The sequence below is a fragment of the Leptonotus elevatus genome, chromosome 2 (assembly GCF_054856555.1).
Source record: "Leptonotus elevatus isolate MCC_2025b chromosome 2, RoL_Lele_1.0, whole genome shotgun sequence".
Taxonomy (NCBI): domain Eukaryota; kingdom Metazoa; phylum Chordata; class Actinopteri; order Syngnathiformes; family Syngnathidae; genus Leptonotus; species Leptonotus elevatus.
In genome coordinates, this window is record NC_141240.1 from 15,622,974 (window position 1) to 15,641,816 (window position 18,843).

At 38.6% G+C, this 18,843-nt stretch overlaps 1 protein-coding gene across 2 annotated transcripts in view; it reads left to right on the top strand.

Moving 5' to 3' along the window:
• The first annotated feature begins 723 nt into the window (after positions 1-723).
• Positions 724-18,843, top strand: part of sema3h (sema domain, immunoglobulin domain (Ig), short basic domain, secreted, (semaphorin) 3H) — a 51,720-nt gene continuing 33,600 nt past the window's right edge. For both annotated transcript variants that reach the window (XM_086068764.1, XM_086068765.1), the window contains exon 1: positions 724-1,296. In XM_086068764.1, coding sequence (XP_085924890.1) covers positions 1,185-1,296 — 112 coding nt within the window. In that variant the 5' untranslated portion in view covers positions 724-1,184. The remainder of the gene's footprint in view (positions 1,297-18,843) is intronic.

Here is an 18,843-nt window from a genome sequence, read left to right on the forward strand (position 1 = left end):
GAATAAATTGTCCCTGCTAGACTGTGATTGAACTTGAAAACCCCAGTGGGTTGCTATGTATGGGAAATTACAACAGCAGAAAAGTAGACGCAGCCTTTAATTGCATTTGGGTTATCAGGGAATATGAGGCATAAACTTGAGCTCAGTGAGGAATAGTTTTCTCTAAACTGAATGTACGAAGAATCGGTCTGCCCTACTTCAGCCGAACCTGTAAATAGAAATAACTCTTGGGCGTACAATTTAGAGTTTGTACTCAACCTTTTTCTGGGGAAAAAAAGATGACTCGCACAGTGTTGAGTGCACCTGTCACAGATGATGTCAGCATAATCTTGTGAAACCTCAGCTCAGCATGCATCTAATGATTCACTTTAGGTGTGTCTTTTTTTTTCTTCTATTTTTATTTATTTTTTAAGTTGGTAGTTTTGAAATAATACTTCTGGAATGAAGCATGATTTGGACTATTTTTCCTTCGAGCAGTGACAGTGTTTGTGTTTTGTCTGCAAATGAGTGTGGTGGGTGGGCGAGAGAGAGAGAGAGAGAGAGAGAGAGAGAGAGAGAGAGAGAGAGAGAGAGAGAGAGAGAGAGAGAGAGAGAGAGAGAGAGAGAGAGAGAGAGAGAGAGAGAGAGAGAGAGAGAGAGAGAGAGAGAGAGAGAGAGAGAGAGAGAGAGAGAGAGAGAGAGAGAGAGAGAGAGAGAGAGAGAGAGAGAGAGAGAGAGAGCAGTCACATGCAGAGAGGAGCAAGGACAAGAGACAGAGCAGACGAGAGCTGTCAAGCTGCGAGAAGGCAGCATTGAGACGACTTTGTTTTTCTCTTCTTCCTTGGAATACATTCTCGTTACATCTCTGACACCCGCAGACACACGCACTCCACTCAAAGACACAAGATCACAGATGGTGCTGCTACATGCTTGCAAGGAGCGTTAAATTCTTTTCAGGATTTGGACTCACACTTGGACTATTTAAAAACAGCATCTTTGGGACTTGGACTCATATTCCAACCGGATTTATTTATACTGCATACATGAATTGTATATATATTTATTTTAGCAGTGCAGCACTTTGGCGCTGCAGTGTGCGCACCTGAACACGCCGCCGCTGACACCAGGAGAGTTTGGGCAGTTGTGAGTTGCCTGAATTGGTCCGATCTGGAAACCGAGACTGTGACATAGTGGGCGTGAGGAGGATGAGGAGGAGGATGTGTGGACCGGCGACAGTGGTGCTTTTCATCCACCTCGGAGTCACCTTAACAGGGGCCTGGAAAGCATCTCAGCCACGACTGCAGTTCACACACTCAGGTGAGAAGAAACACATCGTTATGATCTCTTTCCGTCTCACACATCAGTCACTTCATCACTCCACACGCACGAGCACCAATTCCTATTTACCTCCTTGCTTCTATTTATTCTCACATGTCGGGCGTGGACATCTTTATGTCAAATCTTTGTTAGTAAACATTGTTTTCTCTTTTGAATATGTTGGGTTTTAATTTTTGAATATGTTATTCAATATTTAAAAAATACTACATTCATTCTGTGGGGGGAATTAAATACAGATTATTAAGGTCATGTTATTTAATCAGAGTTCTTAGAAAAGTAAAAGCAGAGCAGGGAGTGAAGATTTAACTCATTTGAACTATTTATTAGTTTCCCATTTTTTCCACTTTTGTTAACAAGAGTATGAAAACCTAGAATAATTTTTTTTTACTGTACATTTAGAACAGATATAAAATTAGTGATTAATTGTGAGTTAACTAGTAAAGTCATGTGATTAATTACATTTAAAAAAGTAAATCGCCTAATGCCCCTAATACAAAAAAAAAGAGAAAAGATTATTAAAAATCTGGGGTGTCAGACGATTAAAAATTTCAATTGTAATTAATCGCATGACTTTAATAGTTAACTCAAGATTAATCACAAATTTTAGATCTGTTCTAAGTGTACAGTAAAACAATTCTAGGTTTCTATACTCTTGTTAACAAAAGTGGGGAAAAAGAGAGAAACTAATAGAAATAGTTAAAAGGAATTTTTTATGTCTATAGCCGTCAATGGCAGTGAATGAGTTAATTTTCTTCATGTCTATTGGGAATTATTAGTGATAAAATGTAATGCAACAATTAAAAATAAGTGTTTATATCTATCTATCTATCTATCTATCTATCTATCTATCTATCTATCTATCTATCTATCTATCTATCTATCTATCTATCTATCTATCTATCTATCTATCTATCTATCTATCTATCTATCTATCTATCTATCTATCTATCTATATATACATATATTTATATATATAAATCATAGTTCCTCTGAGATTGTATTTATTTTCAATTTTTTTTGGCAGTTGGATCAGTGGTGGAGAACCTGTATATGGCCTACAAGCATGTCGTTTTCTCACCCTGAGCAATTCGTATGAACTAATCTCAATTGTTTGCAAGCAATTTAGCAATGAAGCTTAACCCCTAAAACTCCCACCCCAGTTGAGTTCTTGACAGCGCCCACCTACCTAGGATTGAGAGTCAAGTGTCTGTGACCATTTCAGAAAGCTCGACAAAGAAATAATTATCTGATGGCACAAATCCCAGACGCGCATCATCACCAAATTCATTATTTCCTGGCCCTGCGCCAATTCCCCCTCCACCCTATCATGCATGATGAGCATGCCACAGAAACTAAACCAGCAGTTTCCCCTGCTTTTCCTCATTGTTTATCATTTATCATTCACTTGTGACAGTGTGTGGCACAATGCGCAGCCACGTTGAATCATCATGCGGCTGCTCCACAAGAGCACAGTCTGGATCGGTGGCATGAATAGATGAATTGTATTTAAGTATTCCCTGCAACGTGCGCAATGTTCCTGCCCACATGCCTCTAACCTCGGGGAGCAGCGAATGTCTGGGTTGGGCCTCACTTGAGATAAGATTGAAATGTGACATTTATGGCATTGTGATGATTCAATCTCAGCATGATGCTGGTTTGTCGTGACGTCAGAGATACTTTTCCCAAATTGCTGAGGTACGTCCTCGCTGTACTTGAATACGTTTCATCGGCATTTACAGTATAGTCGTGTTCAGAAGACGACACTGTAGGGGTTTACATATAAACACTCGTACACAAGTGTGGTGGCAGTTATATTCTCAGAAAAAAATTGATTTTTTTAATGTTTTAAGAACACATTAATGTCAGAAGAAACTCATCGACTGGTAGATTGGGACAGCAAAGTGTTCAATAGTGATTAGCACAAAAAACAAGCAGGTGACATGTTAAGCAGTCGGCCTAGAAAATAAAGGAAGATGAAGATGATCGTTGAGTTCTTCTGGGTGGGGATTAAGCTTTAATGACATCTCAGCATGTGAACATGTGTAGAGTGTGCATGCACATGCGGGCGCTTCAGCATAAGTGGGGTTGAATAGAGTTGATGTGTGCAAACATGGAGTCCGCTGCTGTATTCTTCAACAACTGATTTGTGTATGTGTCGTTATACTGTATATCCACAAAGATTCCAAGCAGAAAATAGGCGTTGTGTTGTGATTTGTGTTGGCATAGTGGACTGTGTGTGTGCGTGGGCGATTGTGGGTGTGGATGCGTTCTGTCGCTTTCTGTGGGAGTTCTATGCTGTGGTCATTTCCCTTCCCATTACCGCTTTTTCTCGTATTTTTCCTCTAACAGATGGAATAGATTTTTTTGTGTGTGGTGTGTAATTGCTGTAATTAGAAGATTTAGGCTCTAGTTTGTGATTTCGTCATCCATAATATACATTTGGATGTGCGTTTCGTACACGTTGCTATAACAACGGGAAATCCTAAAAACATTTGTCTTACCTCATGAATATTCAATCAGTCAATCGAACGTTATTTGTATAGCTTTTCTTTGGTCTTTTTTTTTTAAAGAGCTCAGTATTGTTCATTCTGTGATTTTACCGATTCGACATGTCATCATCATTGCTCTCTCTCTTTTTTATTTTATTTTATATATTTTTTATTTTGTATGTGCGTGTGTGAGTGTGTACTTATTAGTTCACCTAAAACCTATTAAAAAATCCCATACCGTTCACCTAAACCGAATACTTCAGAATCCAGCTAGAGTTGTGAGGTTGTCAGGAGACCCGAGGAAGGATCAAAGAAAAGAAAGAAAAGTGAAATCCAGCACTGGCCAGACATCACCTACTACCCACCGGGTTACCAACCAGAATCTTTCATCTTTTGTATAGCTTTTCATGTAATAGATGAGTGTTTCGAAAATAAATTTCAATGATGTACCCCCCTTGACATATTTTATAAATACAAATGTGTGCACATAAAAAAAATGTACAACATCCTTTAGGATCATAGTAAGAATCTGTTCTAAAATCAAAACAAAACATAAACTTCATTTTAAATTAAAACAGATCTAAAAACAAAAAATACCTTAAAATATCTCAGAAGACTGACAACATTATAACGCTCAACAATGAATATTGCATTGTTAAGTCTTTTTTCATTTAGTGAGACATGTTTGTGAGAGGGCGGCACGGTGGCTGACTGGTTAGCACGTCTGCCTCCCAGTGCAGAGGACGTGAGATCGAGTCCTGGTTTCGGCCTTCCTGGGTGGAGTTTGCACATTATCCCCGTGCTTGCGTGGGTTTTCTCCGGTTCCTCCCACATTCCAAAGACATGCGTGGCAGGTTAATTGAACACTCCAAATTGTCCCTATGTGTGATTGTGGGTGCGGATGGTTGTTCGTCTCTGTGTGCTCTGCGATTGGCTGGCAACCAGTTCAGGGTGTACCCCGCCTACTGCCCGAAGCCAGCTGGGATAGGCTCCAGCACAGGCGGTTAAGAAAATGGATGTATGTATGTTTGTGAGACACTTGTGTCACGTTGAGTGTGAGGCTGAGGACCCAAGTGCAGGAAACTCACAAAAACATTAGCAAAAAAATGACAACAATGTTCTGAAAAGACTCAATGTAAAAAAATAATAATATATATATATATATATATATATGGAAATAAAATAAGGTGACAATGAACTGACAAAGACAAAAACAACAACAAGAGGAAACTAAATACAAGCCAATGACGACACAATGAGGAACACCTGGACAAGAGACGAGAGGCTTTCAAGTGTTTCATGCACACGCAGCAATGCTCCCCAACGATGAGGCTGACCTGCTGATTGGCCCGTGGCAATGTGTCATCCTTCTTCAGTCAGCAAACTTGTTGAGACTGAATTAACAGCCCCCTCCTCCCTTTGTTAGCATGATTGCTGCATTGACAAAATTCCACACAATTGACAAGACACAATCAGCGGATTAGTCACTTTTGTGCCCATCCCTAGTAGTTGTTCTCACAAGCGTGCCATTTAGCAGGCGGACTTCTTTAATCTAATTTGGTCTAGTTGAGTTCTGTGTTCTTTTAATGCGCCGCAGAAATTGAACATTAGGGTTAGTTGTGGGTGAAAAGCAAAGACAATGATCATCTTCAGTATTATAACCATAAATTAAAGGATGCATGTCATTATACTAGTACAAAACAAATGATGCAACTTGAAGTGAAACATCGTGAAACTTTTTTTTAGTTTATACCTAAATCCACACATCCATCATTGTAACACAAATCTTCTATTTCTCTAAACTAAACCATGACGAGTGTGTGTATGTGTTTGCTTGAAGATACACAACGTGTCTTCCAGTAAAGTAATCAATTACAGCACAGGATGTAAAACAACATTCTCAGCAAAGCAAGCGAGTATCCATAAAACAAGTATCAAGAAATGGCTTTTAGTTTGCTTTTGGGACACTCAACCTGATTGGTAAAGTACGACACAATATTCCTGATGATATCACATGAGCATGCACATACATGCACACTCAGAGCCAACACACTGCACACAAGCAGCGTGTGTCTCGTCACATTAACGAGAGGCTTAAATGCGCACACACATTCACGCGCGCTCACTGCAGATTCTATGCGGACCAACAAATGCCAAATCAGACAGCAGAATCATCGCATGAGAGTATTACGACGTCCTCAACACTCCTGACGTGATTAATCATGAATCGACGCATGATTACTTCATTTGTATTTCTCTTGGATTTGGGTTATTTTTCAATAGAATCGTTCTGTATGCGACCGTCTGTGGGGAAATGAGTGTAGATGTCAGCTTTGACCTGTGATACCTAGTGATGGGAAAATGAAGCTTCATGAAGCACTTGTGATATTTTTTGACTCCCCTAGATGGTGCTCTTGGTTTAAATATAAAGGCTCGTGCAAAGGAAATTGATTACATTTCCACTGCATCTTTCAACCAAGAGTGCCATCTAGAGGAGTCAAAAAGTATCACAAGTGCTTCATGAAGCTTCATTTTCCCATCACTTGTGATACCCTGACTGCTTTAAATCGCCTCCTGAACAGATGCCTAAATTACAATGTAAATGTAAATGAGTGACTGCATTCAATTTGCTTTTATGGGTGAGTTCCTATTCATAAAAAAAAAGAAAAAAAAAAGACTGAGATATGATATTACAATAGATCAGTCTAGTGAAATAGATGGACAACGTTTTAAAAAAGATGTTACCTTGTATTGGAAGACCAACATATGGAAGAATTCCAAAACAGCTGTTTCCATGCGTCCATCGCACCCGTACAAATTGGCTGTTTGGATTAAGTAAAAGGACATCATGAAGCTCTGTGGTCCCTGAAACCAAAGCTGACAGACACACAACCCAGCTGCTGTGTACTCATTTTGGCCTCAAAGAAAACCTTAAAGCAAACTGCAGCACATGCATATCATTTAAATTTGTGGTGACAGATATCATTCAGCAATATCAACATTGATTTATGGCTCATATTTTTTATCGTGTAGATTTGTATTGTTGATTAACAGTGCCTTCAAACAAAATTGAGTGCACTACTTTGCTGCATCCAGCAGAGGCGCTGTTGATACAGATTAGGTTAGGTTAGGGGACAGTTAAGGATAGGTTACAGTAACAGTCACTGGAATTCAAAATTGACTTTTGACTACATTTTAATATATTTTTTTACATACATTATTGAATATTGTTATTAACTCATTTATGCCATTGACGGCTATAAACATCCAAAATTCATAATCACTATTTCTATTAGTTGAACATTTTCTTCCACTTTTCTTAACAAGAGTATGAAAACCTAGATATTTTTTTTTATTGTTCATTTAAAACGGATATAAAATGTGTGATTAATCGTGAGTTAACTAGTGAAGTCATGCGATTAATTACAGTTAAAAATTGTAATCACCTGACAAGCTGATTATTAAAAATTAGGGGCGTCAGGCGATTAGAATTTGTAATCGTAATTAATCGCATGACTTCAATAGTTAACTCACGAATAATCACAAATTTTATATCTGTTCTTAATGTACAATAAAAAAAATCTAGGTTTTCATATTCTTGTTAACAAAAGTAGAATTTGTTTATGGTTAAAATGGTTAAAATGATTATTTTTCACGTTTATAATCGTCAATGGCAGTGAATGAGTTAAAAGGATGAGCTCATTTGTGCCTGAATGTTCTTGGTTCCTCTGTTCATCCCAGTGTTCTATATAGCAGAATAATGCTGCCTAGAGTAGAGCCATAGCATGGCTGCCTTGATTTTTGTTCAATTTGAACAATAGCTGACATCATGTTGTTGGTCTTTTAATAACAAACTAGTTTAGACTGAATCTACCGCATCGCTGCTTGTGGCAACTTAGCAGTTCACTTCATTTTGCCTCAATTGCTTCTCAGCATGATTAATCAACAATTAATCTAATGATTAATTATCACTCCCTTCCTTAATAGTAATATTGATGTGCTGATCATTGTCCAAGCTCTTCTCAGTGTATACTATTAAAGTACAAACATTCCCAGAGGGATATTATTATATCGAGTTGTTTCGTTATTCATATATTCTTTCAGATGTATTTCTATCTAGGCCAGTTTGCAGGCTCAGCGCTGCAAGTTGCTGCTGCCGAGATGCACAATTCACATGGACGGTGATGTGACACCACTACATTCTCCATTATTCATTTTAATGGTTGCAGTCCCCAACAGTCGCACGGCCATTGTTTTGTCGCTGTTCAAGTGCCCATTCAAGTCAAACCCAGCTGCTGGCTCATGCAAAACAAACGTTACGTAAGGAAGGCAACCTAATTTTTCGAAGATGTCCCATCCTGATTTAGCCAGACAAGGAGCGCAGAAAACTTAAGCAGAAACTTAAGCAGAAACTTCCTACCATTTAATAACAGGGGAAATGTGAGAAGCGCTATAGAAGTATGACTTTTCAGGCCTATTTTATGAAGTCTGAAATGCACCACTGAATTGGGCGTTAGGGCGCGATTGTCTTGTGGTCAGCTGAGGAAAGGAAAAAGCCCTTTTTTTCAGGGACACAACTTTTTCCTTTTGTCTTTCAGTATGTAGTCAGCATAAATGGACTCTAGCATGATGGTAATGTGTACTGGAACGGTTTCTGGTGTTAGGAGACTATCTTTAGCCTAAAGCGCACAATTAAGTAAAAATTAAGGCTCACATTGCTTCCAATTCCCTCAAGTATCAATTATGTACAACCCCCCCATTTGTAATCTTGAGTTGGATCTCTTCCCTCCGTCTGTTAGACCATTCCGTTCTATCCGTCCAGTTTCACCCCTTTTTCTCAGATGCCGTACACATCTTTTTCACCACTCAGTCAAACAACTGATTCCATAACATCAACATTACACACGAAATCCTTTTTTGTTGAGGGTTTGAATTTGGTTTTACAATTATTATTATTTTTTTAGCAACCCTTATCTGGACATGCTTGAGGGAATGTAGTCCACAAAGCACACTCGACTGGCTGGCCGGGTGCAAGTCGCAAATTGAGCGGATCACCAAGTGATGAAGAACAACGTCAGGTTTATGTCATTGCATTTCTATGCCGAGTAAAAAGTCAGCCTAAGACTAAGACTAAGTGTTCAGTCTAAATGCCTTTCAACACAATAAATAAAGATAAATGGAATTTGAGGAGAGATCTTTGTCCTGCCAAGGTCCCAATCTGTGTTCTGTTAATGTTTGTGGGGAAGCCTGCTCTTCTCAACAAATGCAAATCAGCTTAGTCTTTTTAGGTAGTATCACACGCTTTGCCAAATGACATCAGATTTCTAAATCTAAAGCAACACAAGTATTTGCTAGAATCCAGTCAAGCCTCACAGTACTGTGCCAGTAAATGCCAATCTGACATTCCTATTGCTACATAAACGAGACGCAACCTCAAGAATACTTAATGATGGGAACTTAGATTTGCCAAGTGACACAAAAGGTTGGAAGTCGGCCTTCCCTTTCCTGTTTAAAAAGAGATCGTCTTATCAGGAAGTCGTAGTATACAGGGATCTTTTTTCTTTGCAAATCTTTCGGTCTGGCCTTTTAAGCAACGATTCATCGTACACTTGAAACTCAAATCTCTTTCGAGTCACGGTAAAAATCCAGTTAGCCACAAGCTTTATTGGCCAGCTTTGCAATGGTCATGTAATGTATCTCTCAAGTCTGCTTTGAGGCTGAGCCAAGAAGTAGATCATTATCAGCCTGATGAGTTCGTTTTTCTGGCTTTATATATAATAGCATGTACAGTATGTAGAGGCAAGACACTTCATGCTCCACTTATAAGGAAAGATCACCTCAATGTTTTATTTTATTTTAAACTGCTCCAGTTTCAAAACAAATGTACCGGTATATTTCGAATATATTTGTCTAGCACAAGCCTTAACAGTAGATGGCACCATAATTATGGGCATTTTTGCCAAACAGAACCTGAAGAAAGTCATTTTGGGAGCCTTTATTTGCATTTGCATGCGCTAGTGAGGCAATGAGTGTTCTCCAATAATAATAACAGTAGTTTAGAACAAAAAATTTGTGCTGTGCCTCACTGGAAGCCAGACTGCAAAGTTGGGGATGATGATGATGATGATTCTGGTGATGATGATTAATCATACAAGCTGAGGTCAAAGTTTAAGCTGTGTACAAGGGTCTGGTGTGTTGGTGACACAGTCCAGACATGCCGTCTGTGGGTTTGGTCTGCAGCTGACTCGAGTGTGTGCGCCAGCATGAATGTTGTAAGCTCATATGGTCATTAATAAGCAATGGGTCTTTAAATACAGTAGTAGCTAGGTAGCTAGTTGTATTGGAATTCGTCGATCAAATGAGGGTGAAAAAAAGAAAAGAAAAAAAAGTGATTTATTTATTTATTTTAATTTAAAAGTAAAGAAATAAAATAAGTACTTTACAGTACATTTCTGTCTTACTTACTCCTTTGTAAAGTCTTTATTTTATAACTGTGACTTTTGTATTACTTCCTTGTTGATTGCTCCCTGCAGATGAAAGAAGCCTCTCTTTTTTTATATATATATTCAGTCAGAGGATGAGGCAGTACTTCAAATGATATCATGTTTGCAATTAGACATGGGATGCATTGCACGAACAGAGAAACGATCAAGCTTTGTTAGTCTTATGTAATGTGATGACAACTCATTGGACTCTTCAAACAGTGCTGTGACCTTGACTAAAATGGAACATCAGTAGGGTACCTCTACTCAAGGATCAACAGTGCTGGATGAACACTTTCATACATCTACATCTTATACATGCCTTAAGACCCAAACGCAGGTAAGACACGGACGGGAGTTGGGAAAAAGCGATTCTTTATATACAAAAATTAAATACCAAGTAACAACAGAGAACAGGGCTTGGAATCAGATTGCCTCGAAGAAAACGTTTGATGGCGAAACCTCGACTAAGAACCTTGAGCAGGGCTGGATGCAGAACACATGGAAGACTGCTTGCATGAAAGACTTGGGATAGGAAACTTGACAAAAGTGTCACTCAGAAACTCCAGCTACGGCCAAGCAACAATTCTATATGATAGAATAAATTCCTATATGACAAAACAACAGTGACTAGACCAAATACGAACGACTATTATCGCACCATAGCAACTGACAACATCATCATAAGGGACGCAGCAACTGCATAGAAACTACAAAATAACATCCTCTTCATAAGGGGCAAGACCATAACACACAATGACCCCGTGACCCGACCCAGATATGTATTTTCTATATAAAGACTCCATATTGTTGCTATTTCAAGCATTGGAGAAGGTCCGTCGACTTTGTTCCCAGGCTTCTTCTGCAAGGCTCCTGTTGTAATTGCGCTAGTAATTGGCAAAGTGATAACCCCATTTCCACAGGAAACATGCCCCTGTTTCCTCACCCCCGCTACCAGTACCCCTCCAGTAGTCGCGCAGCCAACAAATTCCAACCCCTGGGAATGCCGCACCAGACACCGGAGTTCCCTCGGGCCCAGCGAATAGACCAGCAAGGCGGACGAAGACACACGCGGAGAGAAAACACACACACACATACGTTGTTAGCGTAATTTGTCAGATAAGCGATAGTGGTAAGTGTGTCTGCCCAGATGTAGAAAGTTACACATAAACATCAGTAAACAGCATTTGAGACACGCTTTCATGAGATGAGTCTGGAGAAACGTGACTTCAGCCATGACCTTGAATTGCATCAAACACCTTGTGTTGATGAACGGGAACAGAGAGCTGGCCCGCTCTCAGGTCCAACATTAGTGACCTCTGACAAACATTCCCAGAGACACACGGCAACATCACACTCATAGAAGAAGAGAGATGATGTGTTAAATGCACCGCACCAACTGCCCAACGACTTGTCCATACAGTGTATTTGCACAAAGACACACGAAAGGACAGTTTTGTGTGGGCTTTCAGCCTGCAGATGTGTTTTCATGCATGCGGGTGAAGAAATTCTTAACCCCAATATTAAGAAAATATTAGTGCTGTCAAACGATAATTAAAAAAAACAAATTAATCGCACAATTTTCTATAATTAATCACGATTTCGTACTTTGGCTTCTACTTTTTTCTTCCAAGCTTGTAATAAATATTTACTACTTACTATTACGACTTACCATTTTTTGAACTGCTTATTCCTCACAAAAGTCGCGGGGGTGCTGGAGCCTATCCCAGCTGGCCCCGGGCAGTAGGCGAGGTACACCCTGCCAGCCAATTGCAGGACACACATAGACAAACAACCATCCACACTCACAATCACACCTAGGGACAATTTAGACACTTCAATTAACCTACCACGCTAAAATCATCAAATAGAAAATATAGTTAGAATCAAAGACTATTCTAATAGCTTTCATTGATCTTTGAATTGGAGCTGTCAAACGATTACATTTTTAATCAGATTATTCACATTTTAGAATTTTGATTAATCACGATTAATCGCTTAATAAAAAAGGCATTTTTTCCCGCCGAATTTGAAGATTTGAAGATTTGTGTTGATTCTTTTGACATATAATGTTATAAGGCCGTCTTCAAATTTTTTTGCACCACTGCACACGCTCATCCTCCTCTTTTTCTAATCAGTTAATTACTTGCATAATTTAAAATGGGAAAAAAATGACCCCAATATTTTGCCATGAACAAATATTCTAAATGTGATACGCAAACATTTATTGCTAAAACACGACCTGTGCTACTTTAAATGTAGGCATCCGTTGTCTCGCTAAAGGATAATCTATGGTCAAAATGAATAGTGTGATTAATCTGCGTTAATTTATGATTAATGCAAAAAAAAAATTTGTGATTAATTAATCAGCTAACGCTTTAACTTTGACAGCACTACTTTAAATAGAATACTTCTCCTGTAAAATACAACTGTTAAACAAAACGATTAAAAATGGACTCAAACGAACAATTCTCAGAATTTTGCTTACAGGTTTAGTTCTGCTCACGAGCTCCACACTCCAGTAGCATTGGTTTGCGAGGAGGTAACTTGAGCAGGGAATTTTGCGCTGAGATGATATGCGAAAGGCGTACAACTAATATGCTATTTGAATTTGTGTGCCTACTGCTTTAGAGCTCTCCAACAAGCTTCAAGTAAGTAAATCAGAAAGTAAAACTACCTATAGTCTATGTTTATTCATCTTCCCGCCAGTGACTCCTCCAAGTTTGAGCTTTCATGAATTAAAATTGATCGCCAAATTAATTTAAAATAATCTCGCTTTAATTTTGACAGCCCTTTAAAATATACATTTTAACTCATTCACTGCCATTGACGGCTATAGACGTAAAAAATTCATTTGAACTATTTATATTAGTTTCACATTGTTTTCCACTTTTGTTAACAAGACTATGAAAATATAAAAAATTTTTTTTGTACATTTAGAACAGATATAAAGTTAACTATTAAAGTCATGCGATCAATTACAATTAAAAAATTTAATCGTCTGACGTCCCTAATTTTTAATAATCTTTTCTTTTTTTTAATTAGGGGCATCAGGCAATTAAAATTGTAATTAATCACATGACAACTAGTTAATTAAAGATTTTATACAAATTTTATATCTGTTCTAAATGCACAATAATTTTTTTCTAGGTTTTCATACTCTTGTTAACAAAAGTGGAAAAAAATGTGAAACTAATAGAAATAGTTCAAATGAATTTTTGACGTCTATAGCCGCCGATGGCAGCGAATGAGTTAAGAAATAATCATGTTAATGTAGACATGGCCTCCGAACGGGTCTCCTTAAGAGCTCCGTTAGGTCTATACCGTTTATATGACTCAACTTGAGCATACAGTAGAATACTGTACCTGTGTCAATGAAATTTCAAAACGTAACTTGTAGCAGAAAAGGTACGAGACACGTTGATCCACTCGGAAAGTTTCCTCCCTGTAAACGGGTCGCTCTTGATCAAATCAAAACAAACAAATCCAGCACCACTAGCCTACTAACCAAATTAGGAAGCGTCCCACTTGTTCTTTGCTGTGTCGTCAGATCGGCTCTCATGCATTCAAGAGATGCCGGCATGGAAAAAGTAGTGTTGACACTCACCATATGCTTCATAGATTCTGAGCCGCGTTTTTCCGCCTCATTGCTTCATCATAGCTGTCACAATGACATCCCTTCGCTTTGACTAGCGGCTCTGCACTCGACAGTCACAGTTGACTTCCGAACCGCAAGTTCTGAAGGTTACTGTTTATGTCAGAGAGATAAATAGTTTATTTAGCAATGATTACTAATGCAAACACACAGATTGCAGATATTCTAACAACATAGTGCAAGTACAGAAGGTTGGACAGTTGCAGCTTGCTTGTAGTAGTTGCAAAAACAGCACGTGCTGACATCATTAATGTCAAGTCTGCTTGTTATGGACAATAATTTACAGTGTAAACGCAGACCTCATTACACGCTTGGAGTTGCATCTCACAGTGCTCACAAATAACTATTTTTCTATTTACTGTTGCTATGGTTACATGTTATATCCTTATTTAGGCAGAGCACTGATTTTCTTTTTTTTTGTAACTGTAGAAGCATTGTTTTTATGAACAATTTAACATATTTTAACAGCTTTAATCACTGCAATATTAACTCATTCACTGCCATTGACGGTTATAGACGTCAAATATACATTTTAACTATTTCTATTAGTTTAACATTTTTACCCTAAACCTAGATTTTTTAAATTGTACTTTTAGAAAATATATCAAATTTGTGATTAAGTTAACTCGTGAAGTCATGCAATTAATTACGATTAAAAAAATAATTCGCCTGACGCTCTTAATTTTTAATAATCTTTTCTTTCTTTTTTAAAATTGCATCAGGTGATTACAATTTTTAATTGTAATTAATCGCATGACTTCAATAGTTAACTCACGATTAATCATACACTTTATATCTGTTCTGAATGAACAATAAAAAAAATTCTAGGTTTGTATACTCTAAAAATGTTAAAGTAATAGAAATAGTTCAAATGAATTTTTGACGTCAATAGCCGTCAATGGCAGTGAATATGTTAATGCAGAAACACTAAAACACGGATTCAAGGGTGCCATAAAAATCACGTTGCAGATGTACCTCATTTAAAAAAAATTATTTTCTTACCATTACCTGTCACACAAGTGTAAAACTAAGTAGAAGTGAATACAGAAATAGTGCAAACATGAGCCTGAGTGGTTGTGTACCCGCTAGATTGATCTGTGAGAGTCAGAACCTCGCTTAGTTTAGCAGAATATCTCACGGATTGATGGACCTTAGCCATGTGTGCGATCTAGTTATGGATCTCACAGTGGGGAGCGTTAATTGAAACCATTGTGACATGCAGAATGCGTGACAACTTTTCGTGTTCCTAACATCTGTGTTGTGACAAAAAGGCGATAAACACAAACAGGAGTGTCATTTGAGGCCACATGGCTCAAGTGCAAACGTGTTTGTTCCACTGATGAAATTGTCATAAAACCAAGAGCCGTAATCCAAGTGGCAGGAGGGCAATATGTCTTGTGAAAGACAATATAAATGAAACATTGTGGAGCAACCGAGACGCCCTGATCAGCAAATCATTTTTACCAGGAGAAGAATCGACGCTTTTAAAAACTGGTTCAGTCATTGTTCGTCAGAATAAAAGCAGATGTTTGCAAATGTTTATTTATTTATTTATTATTATTATAAACACAAAGTATAATCAGTCTGCTTTCATATTACTACAGAAATCAGAGAACAATTACCACTGAGAGGCTGAAATGAGAGGATTTGGACAATTTAAAGTTAAACAATAACAAATTGATTACTCAATTAATAACATAGTTGTTGATTAATTCATTAATTTCGACAACCTCTACTTGTGTGTGTGTGTGTGTGTGTGTGGGGGGTGTGTGTGTGTGTGTGTGAGCGCAGGAATGTTCTTAGCTGTATCACACGACACATGGTTGCTCTCTAATTACGTTTGTGTTCCCATGACCAGTAGTCTTTAAACTAATGGCCAGCAAAATATCAATTGCTAATGTGAAATATAAACACACATGGGCATCAAGTGGACACTGGACACTAATGGAGGCACATTCTGTACGGACACACTTGAAGGAATATAAAGTGGCCATTCATGCATTTCCCACTGTGCATGTCTGCCTTTGTGTGCTTGCATGTCCTAATAGGCGATGGCCTTTAGGATTATGTCTCGATGCCTCTGTTCCTTTATGTCCCAACTTTGATTCAGAGTGACAGGGGTCAGAGGGCAATTGGCTGGGATCAGAGGTCATGACCCTCATTGACCATGCTGTCAACTTGAAGCTGATAAGAATGGCTGTACTCAGTTGGGCGTACGTGTGTGGAAGTCTGCCACACTGTGATTGCGGAGTTTGCTTTCTTTGCGGACATATATATTATTCTTTAGGATTCTCACACCTGACTCTGAGGCCTTTCTGTGTGGAGTTTGCATATTTTCACATGCCCATTTAAAAACAACGCCATTGATTCATTGATCATTCATTTCCCAACATAGTTGACCAATGATATTTAGTCAAATGTCCAGAAGGGGACACTGATGTTTTATTGCAGCACACATTTTTCCAAACAGTGTTGACGGCAGCTGTTGTGAGTCAAACTCATTCTTGGGAGTGTGTGCATTTGGATTTAAGGGTTGGGGAGGTAGCAGTGTGGGGAGGGGGGGGGGGGGGGGCTGCAAGGCCAAGAGACACCCTTCGACCCACCACTCACACCCGCTCACAAATTATACCGGCATGGTTGCTGTTGCCACGGCAACTTTCCCAGGAGTAAGGGTGGGGTGGATGCAGCTGGTGATTTCACGACTGAGTCAGTAGCGTGTGCGCGTGTGTTTGTTGGGTAGAGGAAAGAATGTATTCATTCTGAATAAGCCATTCATGGCGGTGAGCTCAAGATGGGAGCCATTTGACCTGGCTAAATTGTTGACAAGAATCTGTGTTTGTTTAGGATAAAGAGGATTGGAACCAGTCAGACAGATTTCGCCAGACTCAAACATCTAAATGTATTCATTAATGCTAATGACTCTCCGACAGTAGGGTTTTTGAAATCAGAAGAATTTGTCTAAATATAGATAATCTTGCATCTAAATCTATACTGTACATTTCTATCTCAGTATGGCGATACAGTAGAGTTCCCTCGTAGTCTTAGTCTATGTACACACATTTCAGTATATCATTTGTAAACATTTGTCTGCATAAATTGTATAGCTGTCCAGTAGACAGTATACAGTACGTGATCTGAAATATACTTTATATGTGATTGTTTGAATGCAGTGCAATTCGGTCAAAAAAAATTGGTTACACAACGCCAGTCATTACCCAGTCGCCCCCCCCCCCCCTCCCCCATTGATCGTGCGGAAGAAATATGATCGACCAACCCATTCAGTGAACGTCGAGTAATTCTAGGCAACAGCGAGACATTTAAGCACAGTGAACAAGGCACAGCAATGGACATAGAATGTAATACTTACAGTGCTGTACAGTAAAAATGTTAGCTTAAAGTAAAATATAGCAAAGCTATCTTTTACATTTGTCGTCTCCTCCTCCTCCTCCTCAATATAATCAGTCAGGGCTTGATGTGACAATGACAAATACATTTACACCCAAAACAGCAGGGAATGTCACCGAGATACTTCCTGTTTGCTTGCTGAGTAACAAGCACTAAATATGGCCCAGCTTGTGCCGGGTTGCTGTCATCCTTGTGCCGCCCTGCGCCCTCGCGAAAACCAAGCGTGTAAGGAAATAAATACAAAAAGCCAGCCTTTTATGGAAATGATGACGACGGTATTACTTAGGTGAGTGCAGCAATCTTACGTGTCACACAAGTGTACAATTCAATTAACTGCTATCAAATGTAAAACCAAACAAAACACAGTGAGTTTTTCGATACTATACTAGCTGAAATGATCTCTCGTGAGATACACTGAAACCATATTACACCGTATTCAAGCCAAAAATAAGTACGGTTGAACGTTTTGTGTGATTGAGAGCCAGATCCCCCCCAGAAATGTTGGTCCAATTCTGATTCATATGACTTTAGGGGTCGTGCACATTAGGGGGCTTCACTGTAATTCCTACACATTTGTGTATGTTGCCAAAGCTGTTCTCAGTGACACTTAGCGTCACTTGACATTGCGTTTTTATGATTGTGATGCGGGATCTGGTTTTGTGTGGCCCGCTAGATCCTGCTGGGATGTTGTGGATGTTTCCACTGCAGACGGGGTTTCAGGTTCAATTAAGCTGAGCTTTTATATCGAACAAAGCAAGGTCATGCTGCTCTTGTGGCATGCGCACTGTAATTCAGATGACTTGCTGGATGCTTGTGTATGCAGATGCAGGAAGGTTCCCTGGGAAGAGGCTGACTTTCATACTATGCCTTCAAGTTGAAATACGAAACTGTACTTTGGCTATGATTATAACAACCAATACAAAATAAAATAAAAACTTACACTCCAACTGACAAATCCTCTGAAAGCATATGATTGCAAAAATGTGTACCTCTTGTTTATGATGAAGTTTGGCTGTTTCAAGTGTTGGTTTGAAACCTTACTTATATGACCAAATGTTCCACCCATGTTTACTTTCCGCTGTTACAAAATATCTCAAGCCCTGCTTAAGCTTATTCATTTTGGTTGAGAATCAAATCCCATTACAAGGTTACTGTATAACTTATTACCATTTATAAGGTGGTTATGTTTTCATCACAATTTGTTTGTGAGATTACGTAAACGTTATTAAGATATTTTCCAAGTAACACTGTTGGTTGGGAATGCACTATTTAAAAAATCTTATTGGGTGTGGGTCATTTTGGTTAACAACAACAATAACAAAGGGTCTTTTTAGACATTTTTTTTTCTCTCAGTGAATAATATACATATCTTTTTTGTTCTGAAAATAATGATTCTAACATCAGATGCAATAAGAGAGAGACTGTTGGGGACAAAAATGCACATTTTCCATCTGAGTCCAAGTAATATGTGGATAACCTTGCCAACTGACTTGTG